Raw genomic sequence first — 25,064 nt, 5'->3', positions numbered from 1 at the left:
AGATGAAGAGAGGAGCAGAGCAGGGGAGATTGAGTGATTAATCCCATGGCAGGGACAACAGCACTGATGATCACTGTTCTAAGCCTCCCACCCACCACCATCACACCAACACACGCACACGCACAATAATCATCATCCACAACGCGACCGTGACTGTCGTCCGTCTCAACTCTGCACTCCGCCTCAACGGCCTGTTAATCTGCTCATCGCAATCTCCATGGGGGAGTTCAAAACCGACAAACATCACACACACACACACACACACACTCAAGCAGGGCCGGTTATAATGCGGGTGAGGGGGTGGAAAACGCGAACGCATCCGGCGGTTAGGATCTCTCTCCCTTTCTCTCCCCCTCCCTCCCTCTCTCCCCAGGAGCAGACGGGGTGAGTGCGTCGCGTGAACTAGACCGTGGCGTCTGGAGGAAGGGGCTGGGCTGCAGTCTGAGAGCCTGGACGGCCGTCTGCGGAGCGAGGGCGGGGGAGGTCTTCTCGGGACGGCCGATAGCATCTCCAGCGCTCGGACCCAGCCGCCGGCGAGGTGTGATACCCGACTGCAAATAACCTCCCGGAGGATCGTTCGTCTCCCTCCTCCCCCACCTCTCCGCCTCTCTCTCCTTCGCTTTTCCTCTCTGTGTTTATCTCTCTCTCTCCTCTCTCTCTCTCTCTCTCTCTCTCTCTCTCTCTCTCGGTTGTTCTTTCTTTTCCCCTTTTACTCTCTATGCCACAAATAAACATCTCTGTGGTTTGGGATGAAGACATGCCGGAGTGTGTGTGTCGTGTGTGTGTGTTTGCGTGTGGAGAGAGTGAACCGACCGATGAGAGAGAAAGAGAGAGAGAGAGTGCTTCAACTTGAAAACACCGTGCAGTGTGTGTGCAGCGTTCCGGGGCGGGGTGTGTGTGTTTGTTGGAGACAGGGACAGGGAAGAGGAGAAGGAAGGGGAGGGGAGGGGGGGGGGGGACCTGTGAGTACCGTCTTTATCTCGTCAACAACAGAGATGCTTCTCGGATACGGAGTCTCGCCGTGCATCTAAAACAACAACCCTGCGGAGAAACACACACACGTCACTCTCTCTCTTCCTCACACACACATACACACACACACAGAGCTTTCATCATCTCAACAGCTCCTATTAGTTGCTGGCGAGCTTTCAGACGGGAGATAGATGGATCTGTGTGCTGGCTGGGTCGAAGAGGGCTCGGTGATCCAGCCCTCCGCCACACACGCACAGACTGCGCTGACGATGCCATGACTGGACACTCACACTACACTACAATCGGTTGGTGTGTGTGGGAGCAAAAGTATTCCACTGTGTGTATGCGTGTGTCTATGTGGTGTTTTGGATGCTGTGTGTGTGTGAGAGATTGAGAGAGAGAGAGAGAGAGAGAGAGAGAGAGAGAGCTAGAGAGATAGAGAGAAAAACCTTACCTAACATAATGCACACACATTCATCCTGGCCTGTGTAGCTCAGACAGCCACTGTGAGCGCCATGAGAGAGAAGCCAAACAAGTGTTGACAGGTCCGATCACACAGAACAGCGACAGCGATGAGTCATGCCTGCCTTCTCATCAACCACTCACAGGCCACTTTGGGGAATTACCAGGATCAAGACCTCCTCTTAAACTTAACTGGAGTACATTGATAAGTGGAGGGTGAATGCCAATCACAATGACTGACAGGTATTGAGGGTGATTTGTATTGTAAGGGGCGGGGCTTCACTTGATTTGGGTCACATGTGGGGGCGGGTGACTGTTTTGAGCAATCCGAGCCGGAGTCCTGGCTGTAACTTGGCAAAATGAATAAACTGCGAGGCATTCTGAGATGGGCCTCATGTAATATGCATGGCCACAGAGGCTGAGTGAGCTGAGCGTGTGTGTGTGTGTGTGTGTGTGTGTGGGTAGGGAAAATAAGAGAGGAGAACACATACACACAGACACATTCTAGCTGAAACCTCCTCTCTGTTTGTTTCCACTGAAGACATTTCATTCGATCTGTGGGCCATGTTTCATAATAACCTCTAGGTAGAGTAAGGGGCTGAAACGCAGCATCCTTGGAAAATGTGCTTGATTCCAAGAGAGGACATGAAAGATTTAAAGCTCTTTCTCCCCCTCTCTCCCTCCCTCTCTTTCCCTCTCTCCCTCTCTCTACACAACTTCTGGTATTTATAGGTCTGCACAATGACAAGAGTCAGACTCAGCAGTCCTCCGTGACGTTAGAAAACGTGTGAACAAGTGTGTGTGTGTGTGTGAGCATGTGCGTGCGTGAGTAAGAATGCCTTTGTGTCGTGAGGGTTTATATATGCTTGCATCTGTGTCTTCCATAAAGTCACGCACTGTTTAATATTGTAGAGTACATACAATGTTACAACAGTTCAAAATGGCTGACCAGGATGGTAGTGGTGGGGAGCTGTCCTTTAATGACTGAGGAAAAGATGGAACACACTCGACAAAGGAACAGCATTTTTCAGTGAACTTGTCAGCGCATTCAAAACCATTAAGCAGCCAGACTCTCTCTCACTCCAAACTGACAACTTAGAAGAATACATAGCTGAGGCCCGTTCATCAGAGGATAAGGCCAAGATGCTCATCTCTCCATAAGGCGGAGGAGAAGAGCTCTCCAGCGAATGAAAAACACATGAATCAGAGGGCTTGAAAGCGCAGTCTTAATGACTGAGCAGCTCTAATTGGCTGGAAGGCCAATTAGGAGTGTGGTTAATGTATCAGATTCGGCGCGGCACAGCGGCGTCCATCAATACTCTTCAAAACATCAGCCAGATCAAACGAGCCGGAGGGGGCCGATCGAAGCAGGCGCGGCGTACACACGCTGGCGGGGAGAAACGCGCTTCCTAGGACAACACGCAGACGTCTCTAACATCTGCTGGTTCTGTGGAAAGCAGGTGTAGGACTGGAGACGGGGCACAGCACCACCACCGGCAAACCAAGCGTGGCAAATGCTACACATACACACATATACACACACACACCTCCTGACTGACAACACATCCATGATTAATGTCTATCGTCACAGTGTGCCGTGAGTCACCGGTGAGAGGTCTCGAGGGTCAGCAAGCCAGCGTCACACTCCACAGGTAAACTGGGTCACAGTCTGTCCACACACCCACACACACCCACAAACAAGCACGGTAGCCAATACCATGTGAAGATGTTTTAGTCTAACACCTAACACTACAGACAAACAATACCATCAGGGTGAAGGAAAGAAGACCCAGGTGTTAGAGATTGCACTACATCTGTGTGTTGTTACATACAGTTACAGGCTCCATGGTAAACTGGAGACAGGCAGACGCCTTTGACGAGCAAAACCATGATGAAACACCCGCGAAATCTCCGGCATCATGAGAACTACAACTCAAAAACTCGATGCAGGAAATGCTGTCTTCTCCTGGTGATCAGAGGAATGAGAGAGAGAGAGCAGGGGTGAATGAGATGGGGTGAAGAGAGAATGAAAGAGAGTGTGGAAGAGAGAGACAGAGAAGAGAGAGAGAGAGAGAGAGGAGAGAGAGAGAGAGGGGGAGAGAGAGAGACAGAGAGAGAGAGAGAGAGAGAGAGAGAGAGAGAGAGAGAGAGAGAGAGAGAGAGAGGAGAGAGAGAGAAGAGAGAGAGAGAGAGAGAGAGAGAGTACAACTCCCGAGTCCTGTCACCTCCCTGGGCCTTCTCTTGAACGGCAAATCAGTAGCAACTCCCTGGTTGTTGAAAACACGCTCCAATCAGCCCTCCCCCCGCTGCCTCTGCAGAGGGAGCGTCTTGGGCCATGAGGCATGTTCCATTACAGCAGCCTCACTGTGACGGAGGCACGGCCCGTTCCCTCCGTACTCAGAGAGGGGAGCGTCTCGCACGATAGGCAGCTGGCACAGGTGCCACATGCTCTCCCACACACACACACACAATTGCATGCGTGGACACACACACGCACACACGCTGGCGCGCACGGACACATAGATTACACGCGCGCAACACACCAACACGGCGGCTTTGAGGAATGCGATTAAAAGAGTCGTCCTCTTTTCCTCGGCGTGTTGGGGAGGACATTTGCGTTGCCTCTCGGCTCAGAGGAGGCTGTCACAGCGGGAGCCTGCCCCCTCAGCACAGTCCCACTGTGTGTGTGTGTGTGTGCGCGTGTGCGTACGGTAGGTGCACACTCCCTCCCACAGTGAGAAGCAAAAGGGTAAAACCGTGTGTTAAGTCACTGAGGGGCTCTGTCTGATCCATGTGGATAACAACCCCTGTGGTACATGTTGTTTCAGGAGGAAGGAAGGGGGGAGAGAGAGAGAGAGAGAGAGAGAGAGAGAGAGAGAGAGAGAGAGAGAGAGAGAGAGAGAGAGAGAGAGAAGAGAGAGAGAGAGAGAGAAGAGAGAGAGAGAGAGAGAGAGAGAGAGGTGAATCATCAAAGGAACAAACGCCTGGAAAGTTTCATCTGATGGCTGAGGCTGGATGGAAGTTAGCTGGATGCCAATTTGTACCATTTGACAGAAAAGTTCAAAAGTTCATTGGAGGGTGACCTAGGTTGAGATAACCAAATGTCTCTGTTCTACAGCACAACGTTTCACATTCTGTTTTCAATCACTCATGATCTTTCGGTATCCGGCGTCAAATTATCCAACCGACAACCCGAGCGATGACATTTCTTTCTCGTTGCCGTGTAGTATAAAGCGGGTCACGCGTTTCCGCAGGCGTGTAATCCTCCGCGTTTACATGTTAATATCCCCGTTAACGCGCGATTCGGACGGCGGGCTCCAACAGAGCGCGACATGTCTTCCGCACTGAACAGAAGAAGGAGCACACGAGATGGAGCCTCGCTCTCCGAGCACGCGTGCCTCTCCACCGCGCCGCCGGGCACGGACCGTCGGACGAGCCGAACCCGGCGCTCCGCCGAGGAGGCCCACTCCCACAGGGACCCAGGGACCCACTGTCAGCCACAGACACACGGCTTTAGATTGAATTGTCTCTATAGACTCTAGTGTGAGATTGAACGGTCACGAGCAAACACACACACACACACACACACACACACACACACAGCAAAAGCAACAGCCTCCACAGAGTCCAGACCACTAAGAAAAACAGTCCAATCAAATATGCATGGGGGAGAATGAAAATTCACCGCCTTAGCAAATAAAATATACCCCCCCCCTCCCCCCAACGCACGCACACTCAACTTTAAAACATTGATGCAGATAGCTAGCAAGGCGCTGCTCTGTGCACCAGGCATGCAACGGTGCAGAGAGGAGAAGAACCAGAAGCCCATCACCATGGAGCAGGGCTGGGCTCAGGCTGAGGAGGTGAGTGGGCTCACCCTCTAATCCTGGACCTCACCCAGGGGAGAGAGCAGGGCAGTTTTACCTCTTAAAAGCCTTTTCTGGTACAGCGGTATCTGTGCGTGAGTGTGTGCGTGTCTGTGTGTGTGTGTGTGTGTGTGTGTGAAAGAGCACTAACCGAAGCTAGGATTGCTCCAGACGGTATGTGTGGAGATAAATACTGGTGCACACACACACACACACACACATTCTCTCTCTCTCTCTTTCACACACACACGCATGCACACGTACACACACACACACAGAGATGCTACAGCTATAGTCATATTGTGTCGTCAACCCTAACACATCCAGAGAAACAGACAGGCGGCATCATTTTCATTTCATTTGCACGCTCGTAAAGGATCGACAAATATAAGAAGCTAATGTTAACACCGAGAGGTATCGCACATTTTCTCCTCAAACATCGCTCTCACAACAAACACCCACACACCCACACAAATGCCTGAGAAAATAAATACCCTCGTCAGATCTCCCTTCCTCTAGGCATTGGGTCCCCTCCCAAAAAAGAAATCCTATTTATCTTGACTAGACACAAGTTGGAAACAGAACAAAGGCCAATCTCTCTGCTTTGTTATGTTTTTTGCATTGTACGATGCCACACCCGGCTGTCAGGTCTCTTCCAGCCTCTAGCATCACACCCGGCTGTCAGGTCTCTTCCAGCCTCTAGCATCACACCCGGCTGTCAGGTCTCTTCCAGCCTCTAGCATCACACCCGGCTGTCAGGTCTCTTCCAGCCTCTAGCATCACACCCGGCTGTCAGGTCTCTTCCAGCCTCTAGCATCACACCCCGGGCTTCCTTCACAGGAAGAGAGGGTTCACCATCAACCAAACCTCCACTGACCAGCGCGGACAGTCCCCGTAACGGAGAAGACAAGCGTAGGATTGGAGAGGCGGGGGGGGGGGGGGGGGGGGGAGGGGGTTATGGGCACATCAGTATAAACACACCATTGAGCCACGTCGGTGAAAATCCCCCAATTTTGTCAATAAAGATTTACGTCCCAATCCAGCCACTCTAATGCATATAGCCACTAATTACGCTGTGCCAAATACCACTTTCCCTGGCTACAGATCAACTGGTCGATAATCCCCAGGATCACTGATATTACCCAGTCTAAGGCTTAACACGCACGGAAGTAAGAGCAAGCAAATATTTTCCCACCGTTTAAGATAGCTGCAGGGAGATGCAGCTTTAAGAGACACACAGGCAGGTTTGGGAGCCCGGCCTTAGATTTCGAAACGTTCTGGATGACACAGAACAGCATGAACATTGAAACAACGACGCCAGGAGCTCTCCGAAGAGTCCACAGGAAATATGCCGGCGTTCCAAAGAAATGCTCCGAAAAGCTTGGTCGGCACGCACTGTTCTGTTGATGTTTGTCGTCGGAAAGTCTTTTGAGAGCGAGCAGGATGTTTTGTTACTGGGCAGAAGTGGCATCTATTCAAGATAACGAGCAGCTGCACAGCAGTTCTATCTCCTCTCAGTTCCTCAGGGTATCTTCAGTACACGCTGTAGCTGTGTTAGCGGTGCTGGCACTGCCTGTAGGACTCGACACGCAACTCGTAACTGGAACTTCCTACATAGCAGTTCATCTAAAAGGTCACCCACTATGAACACAGACACATGCATACCTAGAAGCACAGACACACACACACACACACACACAAAGTAATACTCATAAAGCAACGTGATTCTCTCAAATGAAATGGGACAATACATCACAGTGGAATATCACCCTCCGTCATGACTGGTTTTGGAAGCGCTCCGGCGCGCCAGGCTGAGGGGGGGTGGGGGGAAGCCGTGTTCGGGGCTGGCTCCGTGGAGCGTAGGCGCGGGCACACGCGTTGTTTACGGAGGCCACTTCCCTGTTTGAATGGACGCAGGCCCGTGATAAGCTGGACGTCCCCCTGAACCAATGACCTGTGTTAAGGGGCTGTAATTGTCTTTTTACGGCCGCCTCTAAATCTCCCCGTGCCCTCCCGACGCCAGCACAGCCCTCCGCCGCCCGCCCGTTGCCTAGCAACCGCCCAACGAAAAGAGGCAAGGCGCTTCAGTGTTTTTTGACTGATGTGCGTTGGCACAAGTCAGCTCCTCTCCAGTTGAAATGATAGGCAGCATTATCTGTTGGTTTAGAACGAATGATTTGTTTACTGAGCTGCTGGTTACGCAACACCCAGAGAAAATCCTTAACATTCCTGTACAGCACCGGCTGGGACACCCAGGAAATAACACAGACCCCACTTGTCGATATGTCCTAGTTCAAAGCAGGGGGGGTTGTTGGGCTATGTGTGGATGTGTGTGGCTGTCTCTGCGTGTGTGTGGCTGTGTGTGTGTGTGTTTAGCTGTCTCTGTGTGTGGGTGTGGCTGTGTGTGTGTGTGTGTGGCTGTCTCTGCGTGTGTGTGGCTGTGTGTGTGTGGCTGTCTCTGTGTGTGGGTGTGGCTGTGTGTGTGTGTGTGGCTGTCTCTGTGTGTGTGTGTGTGTGTGTGTGTGTGTGTGTGTCTGCGTGTGTGTGTTTGACTGTGTCTGTGTTTGTATTTGTGGCTGTGTGAGAGTCTGTGGTTTTGTGTGATTGTGTAAGTGAGAGAGAGTGTGTGTGTGTGGCTCACCTGCAGCCATCTGCATGTACCCGGCCAGCGTGCAGAGCCTCTTCTCACACCCTCCACTAGGCAGGAAGATGGTGATGATGGCCAGCAGAGAGCTCACCGCCAGGAGGGCACAGCCACCGGAACACAGCACAGCGCTCGTCTGAAACACACACACACACGACACAAAACACACGGTTTTTAAAAGACGTTGAACAGAAAAAAACGACGTGAAAAAGAAAAACCTGGTCCGGGTTAAACTGCTGCGGTAGAATGTGTGATTCCTGGGATCAGAGAGCTTCTGTGGTCGCAGCAGGGGCAGGTCTGGCTAATGGCTTCCTCCGTCGTGAGACAGCACTTTAAGCGGGAACAAAAGAGAACTGGACCTGCCTGTCCTCATTCATTACAGCCTGGTTCAATCACGCTCTGGACACGCGCGCACGCACACACACACACACACAAACAGCCACATACACCCACAAGCACACACACACTGCCAGAAACACACACGTGCACACAGCCATACACACAAAGCCTGGGAAAGGAGGCAGAGAACCACCAGAGGACAACCACAGCTTCTCACAGGCTCATCGAGTCATTCCTCATGTAAACACGTATCCCTGAGCCCTCACAAACACGTCCTGCATTACAAAACAAATGCCAACTGTAAAAGACCTACAGCTTCTCACAGGCTCATCTTGTGATTCTTCATGTAAACACATATGCCTGAGCCCTCACAAACACGTCCTGCATTTACAAAACAAATGCTAACTCTAAAAGACCTATATGTAAATGTCCCGAACTGCCTCCAAAACATCCCAGTACACAGTGTCACACGAGTGTGCACACAGGCACTAGGCCCGAGCCACATGCTGGGTTTTCTCACAGGGTCCACAGGGTGGAGTGGGAGTCAGGTGGCTGAGCGGTTAGGGAATCGGGCTAGTAATCTGAAGGTTGCCAGTTCGATTCCTGGCAGTGCCAAATGACGTTGTGTCCTTGGGCAAGGCAATTCACCCTACATGCCTCAGGGGGAATGTCCCTGTACTTACTGTAAGTCGCTCTGGATAAGAGCGTCTGCTAAATGACTAAATGTAAATGTAAGTAAACAGACACAGAGATAAAGACAGAATCAGGAGTATCACACGTTCCAGGGATGCGCAGTTATCTAACACACAAATGTCGGCTCCGACTTCCTCTGTAGACCTCAGTATGAAGCGTGTAATGATAGGCTTTAATGCCTGTCCATCATTATCAGCCTACAGACTTGGGCTGTGTGGTTGCGTGGCGTCTCTGAGGGCAGGTAGACAGATGCAGTGGGTGGTAGTGGATCAGGAGAGGTAGGGGGTGGGGGGGTCCAGGTGAATTCCCAATGACAGTCTCCTTCCTTCCTTCCTTCTGTTTGATCTGGCTGACTCTTCATTAGCCTCATCTCCCCAGCCCTCTGGCTTTGATGAACCTGCCACACACACACACACACACACACTGCCTCGTACATCTAGATCTGCCCTCTGGACACACACACACCTGTATGTATGCCCACGCGCAGCCTACACACACACACACACACACACATAGATACACACTCTTTCCCTCTTTTTATCCCTCTCTCTGTCTCACTGTCTCTTCCACTTTCTTCTTGTCTCTCACTCACAATGGACTCTCTCTCTCTCTCTCTCTCTGACACACACACACACACACAGAACTCCAAGAACATGTCCCGTGAGTGATTAGCATTCAAGCGGCAGCGATCGCACAGAAATGTATAACATGCATGAGGGAGCTGCAGCACTAATACCAGCGTCATTAGGCTCGTCCCGGACGTGCCTCGACGCTCAAGAGTGACATGGACGACAGGAGAAAAAAGGAGTTCCATTTCCATGGCTGACGGAATATTCAATTAAAATGTTCTCAGAGTATCGGTTAGAGCAGGCCTGGGGTAGAGGGATTGGAATGGTAGCTTTTGTTTTGTTTGTTTTTTTTGAAGGTGAGCCAAAAAGGATGACAAGGGGACTTGCGGCGTCTCTGGAGCTGACCGAGGAAGCAGGACAGCTCCTCTGGGCGGGCGAGGGGCCCATCAGGCAGGACAGCCCCTCTGGGTGGGCGAGGGGCCCATCAGGCAGGACAGCCCCTATGGGCGGGCGAGGGGCCCATCACGCATACGTTTGAATCAAAGATACTTCTCGACACGGCGTACCAGCTTTTACATGTCAAGGCTGCGCGGATCGCCAAGGAACACCGATTTGCAATAGTTGTTTGCAAGGTTGGAGTTCCGATTTCAAAAGGTCCGATTTTGCAGGGACATTGCTATCGGGTTGCCATCTTGATGATGAATTTCGATGACGACGATCGCGACGGAGCGGCTCCCTTTCCGTGTGCTCCACGGTCACGCCATCGTTAGCGCGTTAGACTCACGGACATGGGAAGGCCATCAAATCATGGATGCTTCATTCTCCCCTCTAATAGCTCAAATGTTATTCATGTATGCAAAAGAATGCTGCCCCCCCCCCCCCCCCCCCAGTCCCCAGCTTTATGGTGGCTTGTATCTTCAGTTCCCTGAGTGGAGACAGCCTCCTGTGGTGCCCCAACCCCATGTACTCTGACGCGTTAAGATACACCGGGAGGAGATGGTGGGGGGTGGACCCAATTCACCACACACCATCATACAGTCACCTCACAATAACAGGCACTTTATATTCTATATGAGGCGTTCATTGACTGCATTAGACCCAAGTAATGGAATGTAACTGTAGATGAGGACTCGAGTGTACTGACACAAGGTCACGGAGGTCACACGGAGTCGTACCCATCATTGTTCGGAGTACGCACACGCATTTATTCTCTGCTGACAGGAGAACAAGTTGTTATTTGTGTTCGTTATTAGTGTTATGTCTTCTATTCACTCTGTCCCCACAATGAACTGGGCGCGCTAATCGACTTCTTCACGTGACATTTATGCTCAGCCCTCGAGACGCGTAAAGCCCCCTGCCTTCTCGAAAACAAACCTACATTTCAATTAACGTCGCAAACATTAATCACTTAGAGCATTGTGCGTTTGCCCGGCGAGCGCGTGCGGACCTCTGCTAATGAAACACAAACGATAAATGGAGTCATTATCATTAGGACGTTTACTTACAGACAAGGCTGGGAAAGAACGAGAGGCCTTTTCAGCATCTGTGTTTGCATTTCAGAGAGTGCGAGTTAATTTAGGAGAAAATTGGCTTCTAAACAGCACTGGCAGTTTCTGAGACGTCCCCTTCAATAGGTTCTAATTATATCTCAAAACCTACACCGGGCTCCGCAATGCCAACATGCCTGGGAGAAAAGTGAGTTCGGCGCATGAAACATAAGTCATTTGGTGAAGATGGGGAAAAGATGTAAGGGGCGCTCCATTTCTTGCTCTCATTCCCTCCATCGGTGTGAAATAATGACGACAATAGCTGTTGTTCAGAAGGAGAAAAATGAAGAAGCACCTGGAGTTTACAGTCTAGGTTTTCAAAACATGGCCTACTACACCCTACAGCACTACCGTCACATCAGTATTCAGCTCATATCAGATGTGCTTGACATCCCAAACCAGCCATAGCACAAAATGTCCTCCTATAGCCTCGCAGAGACAATCCATGCTAATATGCTGACATAAAGGCTACAGACACACCCAAGGTCTATAGACCTTGGTCATAAAGACACTTGACTGGCTTCCTACTATAAAACGATCATGCTAAGGGCCTATCGGAGAGCAATAACAGCCCTGACGCAAAAACATGAGACCCAACAGAAGCAGGGCCTTGAGTCGTAAAGCTGGATTCCATAGGAGCCTGTTTGATTTCCAATTACATTCAGGAAGTCAAGGATTACACTCACCGGCCCAATGATATTTTATTGTCTCCTGAACTGGGAGGCACAAGATGAGATTTACAGAAAGGGCAAAACATGAGTCATTACATACACCTGCTAATTCACCATGCTGACTGGAAATATTGCAGTCGAGAGCTCTTAAAAGCATTTTTTTGCCCCCTCATTCCTACGTTAATACCTGTAATAAGAGTCGGGCGTATTAGTGGTTAGCGTGTACAATTGACAGATGCCACCCTACCACTTAGTTTCCTAATGACCAGCCAGAGCAGATGACCTTAGGCGAAGGCAGGCAAGATGAGTCGGCCATATTGCTTGACGAGGGAGTGGGTGGATGCTGATGTTATAAGGTGATTGTTGGCATGCAGAGGATGCTCTCACCGAGGCCTTGCTGGCGGCCTTCTGTCCCCCCCTCCCCCCCGTCCCCCCAGCGCCGTGTGCCCGGCTGGCCTCGCGGCTCATCAGTATTCAGTGATGTAATAGCGTAGCCATCACAGTAAGTGTCAGCCCTTGACATCTCGGCGCGTCTGCGCTGCTTTGCTTGCACAATCATTTTCTGTCGCCGCGAGGCCATTAGCGCCGTCGCGCGCCTCCGAAAACATCACTTTAGCCTGGGAGCGGTCGCACGCAGCCGGCTTAGAGCCCTGGAACTGAGGGACACACGGCTCCTCTCTCTCCATCACCCCCCACCCGTCTCTCTCTCTCTCCCTCCATCATGGCCCCCTCAGTACTCCTCCCTGGTAGTCTGGGCCTGTCTTGTAACTTCCCCTTCACTGGAAGCCTTCGAAGCCTGTCAGAATTAGCCCACAAAAGATATGCCTATATTAATGTGTTAAATAATACATCTATCTCCTCATTGATCGTCACTAGAGGGACATCTGTGTGTGTGCGTTCAGGAGTGTGTGTCGGTGGGTGGCTGTGTGTACTTGTGTGTGTGTGTGCGTGTGTACTTGCACGTGCGTGTGTGAGTGCGCGTGCCAGTCCCCCTGAATGGCTGACAAGAGCTGTGCGCGCAGAGAGAATGCGAGATGGAGAGGAGGGAGAGGGAGGGAGGGGGGAGATTAATGACCTGACAAGTGGATGGAGTGTCCATTTGTGTGTTGAAGACAGGCTGCAGATAGGACGTGACATTCAAGAACACTTAGGACACCAAACCACTCTCCTGTCCCCTCGCCGACCGGCAGACACAACAACACGACGACACTTCCAACAGCTGTGTTGCCTCAAAGTTTATTTTCCTATATCAGTCATAGCGGGCACAGAGAACAAAGTAGCAAAACCGACAATGAATGGGGTTGCCTATCTTCATGGAGATTCAGTTCCTGAATAATGACCCTTTCAAATACTATTTAGATAGTGGCGGCTGATAGGAACGTTAATCTTCTGATAGGGTTTCCAGTCGCAGTTCAACAGGGCTTGGGTTTCCATAAGGTAGAATGGAGCTTTCTGCCAAAATGAACAGCCCTCCATTCTTGGGCAAGTCAGAGGGCACTGTAACACTAAACTGCCTTTCATTGTCATGAGGAATCCGCCAATTGTGTGCCTTCAACAGCACTCTGCTGTAAAGCAATGTGTGTCCTGTATAAGGTGACTCGCTTCATCAAAACAGGGCGGGAATATAGTTTGTGCCAGTGTTTCTTCCTCCTTGGCAGACGGAACTGGGCTGAACCAGCACCTTGAATACCCTCTTCTCTCGTCTCTCTCTCTCTCTATCTCTCACTCTCTCTCTCACTCTCTCTCTCTCTCACTCTCTCTCTCACTCTCTCTCTCTCTCTCTCATTGTTTTCCGAGCGGTTTACCCAGGTCTATCCCTTCTTTCTGCAGCGAGAGGGGGGGTGTAGGTTGGAGCAAGTTCAGGCCGCTGAGCCCGTCCCCTGAGGCAGAAAACAGGGGCAGAATGACAGGCCAAACACAGCTCGCCACAGTCCATTGTTGTGGCTCCCTGCTGAGGTTCAACCGCAGAAAAACAGAGCTGTGGTCTTGATTCTCCAACTCAGTTGATGATTTGGCGTGGCAAAAGTATGTAGAGCATCTGTGTGTATGTATGTGTGTGCGTATGTGTGTGTTTGTGTGTGTGTGTGTGTACGAAAGGGGGTGGCAGACTCACTGACAGACCTACACCAACAAAGCAGATTCGTGGATTCCAGATCTGCCCCCCTCTCTCTCTCTCTCTCTCTCTCTCTCCCTGGCCTGCCTCCACCCTGGCTTAGGCAGCTGGTTCCCTGTCAGCTGGTTCCCTGTCAGCTGGTTCCCTGTCAGGGCCACTTACAGCCACATGCTGCCCCACCTGCAGCAGCAACAGAGTCCCAGAGCAGCCTGCAATGTGATTTACAATGTATGAAGAACAAACACGGCGTACTCTGCGAGAAGCCGCGGTTGCTTCTTGTGTCCGCCTAGGGAAACACAGGTGAGGCGCTACGTTGACGTGCAACTTGAACAGCTGCCAACGAGCCTTTGGTGTTAAATAACTCCACAATTCCACCCTTCGTCGAACAACGAACCCGCTCAACCTAATCATTTGCTCGGCGTACTCAAATCAGGCGCAGGAAGGAGAACGATTTAAAAAGTTGAGGGAAGAAAGTATTTACCCTGCTCAGAGGAACCTGGAGAAGTTCCAGCTTCCAGTCTCATTGGAAGGATGCTATTCTAAACATCTGCATATCCACAGTGGGTTTGAGGCAGATCCGCTTGATTTACACACCCTCCCACTAGGACCTGGTCTTTATGCAAATAGCCAGAGGTATAGAGAGTCTTTCAACAGCTCTTATATAAGGCTTAGGCAAGGAAGGGCACAGTTGCAACACTCTTACTTCTATTTTAGGAAACGCATTGTTCTTCAAAACAGGTCTCCGCAGTCTGTTCGAAAAACAGGAAGCATCGCAAGCCCTGCAGTCTTTCACAGCAACAGCTTGGTACTGGCTGCCAAAAGATCTGACAAAAAGAACTTGTGGAAAGCGCTCTTTGGTTTGAGTGATAGTGTCCTCTGCACGGACCAGTTCTTTCATAAGCTAATCAAGGACTGCATGACTTATCAAATTCCACCTGCCAGTGTCCACCCTCACGCCTCCACATCCAGCCTGATGATCCTCATTAGATGATTCAGCTACGGTGCAGGACTATCCAGCTTACACAAGCCATAATCCTGCACGCCTAAACGACACCCTTAGGCAACATCTCAGCTCTGTGAGAAATCTAGTTGAGCGTCCACGCTCGAGTTGTGAGGAGGTTTGGATGGCTTTTCTCACTATTCGTCATCATACTATCTCCACCTCCTCTTCCTCCTGGCTCTTCCCGTGCCCTGGCGGTGCGGTGTTACCGCGGCTCTAACGCCCGCCCTTAGAAGACAGCTGCCTCACCTGGAACGCACGGCCCTTATCTTACCCCACCACTCCTCACACCTCCCCCCAGCTGTCTCTCCATCTCTCTCCCTAACTCTCTCTCCACCGTCTCCACCTCTCTCCCTACCCCTCCTTATCACTCTCCCCACATCTCTCTCCATCCCCCCCCCTCCCTTCTCCCCCTCAATTAAATGGATGGTCCTGTAATGTCCCAGAGGGAGGCAGGCAAAGGTTCAGGTAAAGGGGATCAAATAACCACCCTTCTCTTCAGTGTCCTCCCCCTCCCCTCCCCCTCTTTGTCTCCTTCTATTCCATGTCCCTGCTTCCCACAAGGTAGATGGTGGAAAAAAAAACTGATCTCAATGGTAGATCACACCAGATCTGGGATCAAATGAATGGTACAGTAGGGGCTGAATAGAAGACAACACAGTCTGGATTAATGATGACATCCTCAGTATCGGGAGGGGGGGAGGGGCCGGGGGGTAAGTTTGTGTGTGTGTGTGTGTGGGGGGGGGGGGGGGGGTAGCGGCCTCTTTTATACCAGGCCAGTTGGGGGGCGGTCCAAAGACCGCAGGCGGCATTCTCTTCTTCTTCTTTGCCGTTTCAGTTGGGGTCTAATTGAATTGTGGTGGAATTGATACTTTTGTGTTATTCTGTTTCTCTTGCCTAATTCTCTTGATGACAAACAAACACGGTGTTTGTCTTTCCTTTGCTTTGAGGCTCGTGCTAATTTGAGTCAGTGAGGCACATGGGGATATACCGTGGAGGAAAATATGATACTGGTTTCCTTTAGTCTGATGTGCTCAGAGGGGAAGTATCAGAATCTGGCTGATAAACAAGCAAGCTATATATTGGTAATTGTGTGTGTGTGCTTGTGCGTGTGTGTTTTCATGCTAATTAGAATTCAACTACGCCTGGCTCACTGACAAACAGCAGAGAGTAAGTGGAATACAAAAAGAGGCAGAATCCTACAATTATAGTTGATCTTTTACATCAAACACTCTGAGCTGTAGGAACAAGAGCAGAAGGGAGGGCAGGAGTGCGAAGGAGAATGAGAGAGAGAGAGAGAGAGAGAGAGAGAGAGAGAGAGAGAGAGAGAGAGAGAGAGAGAGAGAGAGAGAGAGAGAGAGAGAGAGAGAGAGAGAGAGAGAGAGAGAGAGAGAGAGGTGAGAACGAGTCTGTCCTTCAGTCGATCTCTCTCTCTCACTCGGCCCAAACTCACACAGCCATGCAGCTCCTGCATTAATGCATGATCCGCCCCACCACTGGTCCCCTGTGCACATTTCATAATTCATGCATACTGTACTGTAGCTGGAAAAACTGGAAATGCTACCATACCAGGCTGACTACACAGTCATGCTGCTGATTTCAGCTGGTTAGGCCAGGTCACAGCAACAGACTCCATGACAGCAAACAAGAAAAAGAACTTTGCTGTATGAATTCATTCCAGTCCAGTACTTGAAAGGTCTCAAGAAACACACACTGACACCAAGGTAAAGAGGAGAACCAATAATTACATACACTAAAGGTAATAGTTTAGCACACAAACACATACACCCTGTACTAGTACTTTGTAAAAGTTTCCTGTGTGAAAGGACTGGTCTTTGTGGTGGTGGTTGAGGAGCAGGTTTAAAGTCTTGATCTTCCTCAACAAGGGCTCCATGGACCTACTAACAGCTCTGTGTCTATCTGTCTCACCCTCCATGCAGACGACCAGTGTCCTCCCCCACAGCCAAACCTTTAAGCATTAGTATTATTGGGGTTGAGAGAATGAACCTTGGAGGGTTTCAGAGCGAGGCATGTTCTACATGGAAGTTAAATCAAATGAATTTCTGGTCTCAAAACAGAGTTGCGTCAGCCTGCCTCAACAATCATTTCCACATACTTAAGAGGGTCTCTGCTGAATGCTAAGCAGCAAAAGACCCCGCTCCCAAGAGCCTCGAAACTGATGCAACAGAACAACACTGAGATTGGCTACATCAACTGGAATAAGGAGGCTGTTGCTATGCGCTAGGTCAATATTTAATCAGTAAGTTTGCTATGTTCAAGGCTCTATTCCACTATGAATAGAGAAAGCATTTGAAGTCATTGCAATGAGATGATAGTAGTATGCCTTCAATGTGCACTGAAGCCGAGGTGGTGCATGGGTATTTTTCCCATGTAAAAAGAAGAAAATAAATGTGTGTCTGTGTGTGTGTGTGGGGGGGGGGTCGTTAATGTTTCTTATCAACCATGCTATCTACATCTTTTGCACCACACATGCAAAGAACTTCCCACAGCATACCCCAAAACTGCTAGTGGCCACTTAAGTGCAACCCGTATGCTTACTACATGAGAACCAACTGTCAGGGGAGGTGAAGAATAATCACCAGTGAATTTCCATGGCCTGTTGCCATACATGAGGCAAATATTCCTGCAATATCGAGAGGTCAGGGGGGTTTTTTTGGCCTAAGCTTGATTCTCACGTAACTTCTGGTAATGTGCTTACGTAACTGAGATCATACTCCAGGGAGATGTTGCTGTTGTGAAGCTTGGCTCATCTTTTAAAAGGAGGGTTTTAGATCAACTTGAGGAGCTGGACGTTTTAAGTTCTGTTCGAAGTTGTCTGGTTTGACCTCTGTGTTTGGGAAATGAGTAAACAGGCCAACGTCTTGAGACTCCGTCTGGAACAGGCTAGCCAGGCCGGCCCTGAGCCGTCCCTGAAGCATCAAAGAGGAAAAAAAGCCTTCTCCATGTCGTAAACACACTGTTGAGCATTGACAATAAGACGATTTCTATTTGCCTGAGATTTAGAGTATTCATTCTGGTGTGCTATCCCCTCCTGGTCTCCAACCTCGTCCTCCATGCTGCCTGCCTGCCCGACTACTGACAGAGCTTAGCCCGAAGCTACACCCTCTACTCCATGCATCAAGCCAAGTGAGCCATCATTTATGTTAAAAGATGGTAGAAGGTTCCCTGTTAAATCAATACATAAACTACCCTCTGGGTCTACAACCCTCTGGGTCTACAATGGAGGCGGCGAATGTGACAAGCTGCCTAACAAATGGACAGCGGCCGCCCCGAAGCCGCTGACTCAGCGCGTTCCTGAGGAGCGAACAAAAGCGCTCCCCTCGCTTCGTCCATCCTTTTCTTATTAGTCCGACGCCGATCTGTTTCTACCTGGGAAGCGCTGATCAGAGGGTCTTAAATATCCCAAGAGCAAAGATGATGTTTCGCAAGCCGATTCCGTCTCAAGCTGGACGTGCAGTCGAGGCACGGCCGTTCAGCTGTGCAGGAGTAGCGACTTACGCGTTTCGCCCAACTTCTTTGGGGTGCTCACGTCAGGTGTGGTACACGTGAGCACCCCAAAGAAGTTGGGTTTCCTCAGCATCTACACCACCACCACCACGGCGCCAAAGCCAGAGATGTCAACCCCAGTCTGGCTCGCTCTCCTCATCTCTCTCGCTCCATCTCTAAAGACCCACCTGCTCCATCCATCGTCCAGACTTCAACTTCGACGCCGATCTGTTTCTACCTGGGAAGCGCTTATCAGAGGGTCTTAAATATCCCAAGAGCAAAGATGATGTTTCGCAAGCCGATTCCGTCTCAAGCTGGACGTGCAGTCGAGGCACGGCCGTTCAGCTGTGCAGGAGTAGCGACTTACGCGTTTCGCCCAACTTCTTTGGGGTGCTCACGTCAGGTGTGGTACACGTGAGCACCCCAAAGAAGTTGGGTTTCCTCAGCATCTACACCACCACCACGGCGCCAAAGCCAGAGATGTCAACCCCAGTCTGGCTCGCTCTCCTCATCTCTCTCTCTCCATCTCTAAAGACCCACCTGCTCCATCCATCGTCCAGACTTCAACTCCTCTCTGCAGGTTCAGTTTAATGTGTGTGTGTCCCCCCCCACTCCCCTGTCTATCTGCACACCTAGCCGGACACAACCAGCATCAAGCCCACGTACCTCAACCCAGAGTGTGACCTCTGTGACCAAAGCTGGGGCTTCTCTCAATCACCGGAGCTACATTGGTTTCAGATTGGATTCAAAACTTGCCCCAAACCTGGCAACGTCCATCCCACTCCATCCAAGAAGGGCCGTGTGGGTGGACAACTGGTGCTAGCCAGCTCCGGTGGAGGTGCACAGTCCAGCTCACCTTCCTGTTAGCCTGTCACTAGTTAAATCCAGTCTGCCTGAATGATAGCAGGATGAAGCAAAGGAAGTGACTGCACCAAAGGAAAACATCTCTTGTGGTCACAATAGAGCAGGATGCATATGAAATGGCCCATCCACACCACAGTCCCAGTTCATCATTCGAAAATGATGTATCTTGATTTAGATCCATCTGTTTTGGCAGCAGTCAGTGCCTAGCCTTGGGATGGATGGTATGATAATGAGACAAGCAACAGCCTTATCCACTCCACCACATTTCACACAAGGTTAGCTGTCCAAGGACACATCATCTATCTCTCCATCTCCTCCAACATTCCCACACAATTCAAACGTCAAGAATATCTCCTGTTCTCGGTGAACCAGGGAAACAAAGAAATGCTAGAACTTCCCTCAACCAACACACAGCGAAGCACACACACACACACGGGAGAGAGCTAATGGGGATCAGGGTGCTGGTGAGGCTTCACAAACGTCGATCACAAACTATATATAAAATAACAATACCAAGCCATGGCCTTAAGACATTTCTGTCTGACATGGCCAGCGCTTCTAAAACGCTTGGCTAGGCAGCTTGCCAAAGCCGACCCAGGGCAAGTGAAAAGTACATTTGTGATCCAAAACAGTCTCCTGAACAACAACTCAAGGCAAACTCTCTCTCTCCCACCCCCCCCACCCTCCCATCCATGTGGCCCTCCTCCCTCCATCCATCTCTGTGTTGCCAGTAGCCCCTAGGTGCTCTCCCTGCACCCCTGCCTCCCTGCTTAACAGTCCCCGGACCCCTAATTACTGTATTAACTTTGACATGGACAGCCACTATCAATCACATCACTTTGTACGACATGTTTAATCATAATCATGTTCATACTGCTCGTGGTGTGTGTCTGTATGTGTGTGTGTGTGTGTGTACGCTTCTAGCAAGTAATTCTGGGAAATAAAAGGATAGCCAGGAATAGAATCAGGTCACCAGAATCCATCTACACAGACAAAGCTCTCTGAGTTTCTGTACACAGTCCAGTAGGCTTCTTGCTCTCACCAATGATCCAGTTCCTTCCCTCGGGTCTTGGAAAGACAACACACATATTAGACCACATTACATCATCTTTAGCACAGAGCGATACTCTCTCTCTCACAAACAGAGTTCACCACTGAGGTACTGTGGCTATCCCATTAGCTGTTGAGTGACTTGCAGCCGACTCGAACTGGCAGCCATGAGTACGAGTAACCCCGCAGTACACCTACACCCCTCTACTTGCTTTCGATTTGGAGGCTTTGAAACCCTCCGCTCCTTCTGCCTCCCCGTCTTCGTGGGGATGCACAGGCACGCTTGGAGTACATCTCAGGCAGTGACAAGGAATCCATCGGCTCCTGTGCCATTGTAATATGTGGGTCCAAGTGGGGCCTTGGTTTCTGTCTGACGCCGAGACTTAAAGCAGCTCATCATCACCTCTCCCCAATTCCAGGCAAGGAGGTAGAGTCTGGGGGTCTTCCTCCATCCTCCTATTAGGCAGAAGTCTTACTGATAAAAGCCCAGGCTCTCTGCTGTGGTACCCAACTAGAGGGCTGAACACATCATACCTGCGTACACAGCACCTGACACAATCTCATACAGAGCAAAACAAAATGGAAGCTGCTCAGACCAGGTACTCAGTGATCAGTATAGCAGTCCATTTTAAGATGGTTACTACGAATAAAAAGCCCTGTTCCGGTTTTATGATCGAATAAGTGAAATCACATTGGGGACTTTGGGGGTGGGTCTGTATATAAAGAGCTCTTTGAACTGAGATTTTTTAAATGAAGCTTTTTTTAAGGACGTGGAAAAATCCAATCTATGACTCATCTTTCTGGCAGCTTTTTATCTAAGTCTAAGTCGAGGACTGTGTATTGTGTTGAGGATTTCACTGCAGGACCACAAATTCTGAATCTCAGGCTTGTCAAGCTGCCATTTTCTGAAGGGACAGACAAAAGATAAAGACGGACTTATACCATTTTCCAATCACTGTTCTTGGAGCAGGGCCACGACTCATTTACATTACAACCATGACACGCACAAACACACACAAACACACTCCATTCACACAAATTGGCGGTGTCAAGAGTGGTTAGCCAGCATGCTACAGGGCTAGGTTAATCCAGCGCCAGTGTTTACAGCCGAGGAGTCTGGGAAGGCAGCCCTCGGCTACTGCTGTTGCTGCTGGAATCACATAAGATGTTAACAAGTTAAGGGAAATCTCTCTGGCAGGCGAGTAGCAACCGCCTCCTCGTTCACACTTTACCTAGCAGCAGGTCACAGTAGAGCACCCTGACTAACACCTCCAACCTGGCAACCCCCACCCCCCTCCCAGGGGCACTTAGAGCTTGGAGAGCTCTGAAGGGCATCTCAAAACCCGTGGCAACAGACGCAGCCCGAGGTTCGAGGTAGCTGGAGGCCTTACGAAGATCCTTAACAGCGCGTCGTTTTCCTTGCTGCCGTTTCGAGATCACTTATGCTGACCTGGAAATGTTGACGGAGGGAAACCGTTCAGCGGAATGGCACACATATCTCGGCGTCTGCGTCCGGTTCCAAAGTCCGTGGTGAGAGATGAGCCCGCGCTGGTCTGTCCTTCCTCTGAGACGTGGGCAGAGCTGAGGGAGTGAGTGGCAGGGTTGGGGTGTGCCAAGCAGAGCTGCAGCCTGGCACACATTCCCCCGGCTCCTCTGCGCCAGGGATGGATGGTGGTGCAGAACGGAGGGGTTGGGAAAAAGGAGAGAGAACACAAACTCCACACAAACCCCGAGCGCAAGTAGGCCAGGCCGGCCCTCCTCCCCCTCCTCCTCCTCCTCCTCCTCCCCCTCCCCCTCCCCCTCCCCCTCCCCCTCCTCCTCCTCCTCCTCCTCCTCCCCCTCCCCCTCCCCCTCCCCCTCCCCCTCCCCCTCCTCCTCCCCCTCCATGGTTGGTACCCATCCACCGGGCTTGCTGTGGGCTCTTAACACTGCCTCGCTCTACTGGAGACCCCGTGGCTTTCAGATACAGAGAACATTGGCTGTCAAGTGCAGACAGAGGGGAATCGGAGGTTGCGATATTGGGTGGTAGTGTGTGTGTGCGTGCGTGTGTGTATCCGTGTCTAACTATGCATTCGTGCAGGACGGTGGTGTTTAAAAATTGAACAGGGACATCAGCAGAATAAGGTAGGTGGGGAGGGCTGCGACGTGTGCCTGATAAAACTTTAATGGCCCCTTCCCCTTCATTAACGATGTGCCCGGGTTAACCCTGATCACAGAGACACCCATGTACAAGAAGCCCCGAGTCAGCCGGCCCCCGGGGCGTTGGACCACCACGCACTGACACCATCCCCATATCAGTCACAACGAAATAACGCCGACCAACTTCGACAGTACAAATTATTTTTACAATATGATGCTTCATCACATTTGCAGATTTTATTAAATATCTGAAGTTTCCAAATGTCAGAATAGATGAGGATTTCCCGAGTGTCCTGTGCAATCCGATTTTAATTAATCCCCCCCCCCCCATTACCTGTGTTTGAGGACAGAGCTGCAACACTGTTTCATTCCACAATCCTAACTACAATCCAGAGAACAGCGATATTATTAATATCTCCCTTTCAAATGCAAATTCCCCCTCATACATAAACCATAACTCCTGAGGTGGCTTCTACGGCAAGGGCTTATATTATAGGATGGCGGGGGGCCTAACTTGCCAAGTCTTTATAATCTAGAATGAAAGCCAGCTATTTGGGCCCTGGACGGGTGGACAGGAATGCCAAGCAGCAAGCCACCTGCAGCTCCTGGTGGGGGGGTCAGGTCTCTGCCGTCCCAGACCGCAGAAAGAGCTCACCTCCACGTTCACAAACTCCATTTGGCAGGAAGTAACCAGTGTGACGGTGGGATGTAAATCATTGATTGTGTTTCACGGTTGGTCTGGTGAAACCTGTCAACACTGACGTGGTTTCTGATATCATATTTCCCTTTTCTTTTCCCTTAACCTAACACGTTGCTTTTAAAACACGGGTTCAAATGCCAGCAGTTCCTTTGTGTAATATGCTGTCCGAAACCCTATTGAATGCCCAATTGTTTGCATTTTAGGTGTAGTTTACATTTAGTCATTTAGCAGACGCTCTTATCCAGAGCGACTTACAGTAAGTACAGGGACATTCCCCCGAGGCAAGTAGGGTGAAGTGCCTTGCCCAAGGACACAACGTCAGTTGGCACGGCCGGGAATCGAACTGGCAACCTTTCGGATTACTAGCCCGATTCCCTCACCGCTCAGCCACCTGACTCCCTCTAGTTGCTTGTCAACACATATCAACAAGTTGGTACTGTCACCCATAGGCTACCCTGGATTATGTCAAATCATATTCAGAGATGGCAAAACCACCTTCTCATTCACGGACATGTCACTCTTCAATCTAGCCTGACCCAAATGCATCTGGTGATTTTATGAAAAAGTATGTTAGTGGTCTGTTAACATGGTCTGATGCACTACTCAGTCTGGTTGCTTTGTACAGCCATAGACCATAGGACACTGTGACTTTTCTGTTTCTGCAGACTACGCCTTAGAGATTGACTCTTGGTATGGCAACTGTACTGCAAATGCTGATATTGATTCCTCTGTCTTAATTACCACTAATGTAGATTAAATAAAGTCAATTAAGGTATTATTTATTGGGCAAGGTAGGCAGCCAGGCCTATTACCAGTCACCCCTATGGACTTTTCACAGAGTGAAACAAACGGAAGGCACAATCGACAATTGATTGAAGTCAATCTCCCACGCTCCAGCTGTGGAGCACGCTGCTTACCTGCCAGGAGCTGGATGGGATCTCGGCGAATTTCCCCAGTCCTCCGAACGTGTAGCATCTGTACATGTGGTCCAGAGACTCCGAGCAGTGCCAAAGTAAGCCGAAGCTCACCGAATCCTTGTTCTTCAGGTGGTCTTTCACAATCCACGCAGGGGATATAAAACTGAAACTACACACGGCGACAAGAGCGGACGACAGGAGGACCCAAAAGCATCCCACGCAGCTGAACATCCTCGCAGCTTGGGGCAACGAGCTCGGAGACAGATCAAACCCAAACCCGGCTTCTATCTTCTTACGATCCAGCAATGAATGCATTTGGAGCTCACACGCACAGAATAGATCAACTGAGGTTGCCAACTAATATATTAGGAGAAACTAAAACTATATATTCGATAGTCGTAATGCAAAGAGCGGTAAGTCCCAAACATTGGCTGCAATTGTAAAAAAAAAATGCAGCCTATGTACTAAAGGTGAACTCTGAAAATTGTTTTCCCTAAGAACCTTTTAGGCTTACCATCCCCGGTAAACTACGTCTGGTCGCAGCCTACTTGTAAAGCGTGAAATGTGACAGGACACAAAAGATGTCACACCCGTGCGACGGATACGCAACTGTCATTCCGTAGCCGATCGCAGATGAGGTGGGGAATATTGATTTCCTCTTATTCCAGCGGGCTACGAATGCAATGTATGATGTCGCGGCTCTGTGGGTCCAATATCAGTAATGTATCTTAACAGTTTAGCAGAAGTCTTGATGTTATGGCTACGCGTGGTAACCGGTGTGCACTGGACACAAAAGTATCCAGATTGACGCGCGCGTCATTGCGCGCTATGAACACTCAGGTGGGCGTATCCTCTTCTGTTGTATATTTCTCCGGAGGTATCCAAGCCAACAAATATGCACCGAACCAATTAATAAGCAGAAGGTGACGTCAAATCTAATTAGTAAATGATTTCGAAAAAAGACAAATAACCCGGAAGAAAAAAAGGACGAAATATATTCATTTAATTTTC

General features: G+C 50.1%; 1 protein-coding gene across 1 annotated transcript in view; it reads right to left on the bottom strand.

The window, feature by feature from the left end:
• The window catches only part of LOC134039367 (LHFPL tetraspan subfamily member 7 protein), a 65,124-nt gene extending 40,281 nt beyond the window's left edge, over positions 1-24,843 (bottom strand). The window contains exons 1-2 of the mRNA XM_062485186.1: positions 24,054-24,843; positions 7,942-8,080 (exon numbers count right to left, since the gene is read on the bottom strand). Coding sequence (XP_062341170.1) covers positions 7,942-8,080; positions 24,054-24,368 — 454 coding nt within the window. The 5' untranslated portion in view covers positions 24,369-24,843. The remainder of the gene's footprint in view (positions 1-7,941; positions 8,081-24,053) is intronic.
• Positions 24,844-25,064: the final 221 nt, after the last annotated feature.

Source organism: Osmerus eperlanus, chromosome 19 (assembly GCF_963692335.1).
Source record: "Osmerus eperlanus chromosome 19, fOsmEpe2.1, whole genome shotgun sequence".
Taxonomy (NCBI): Eukaryota; Metazoa; Chordata; class Actinopteri; order Osmeriformes; family Osmeridae; genus Osmerus; species Osmerus eperlanus.
This window is presented reverse-complemented; position numbering and strand designations above follow the sequence as displayed.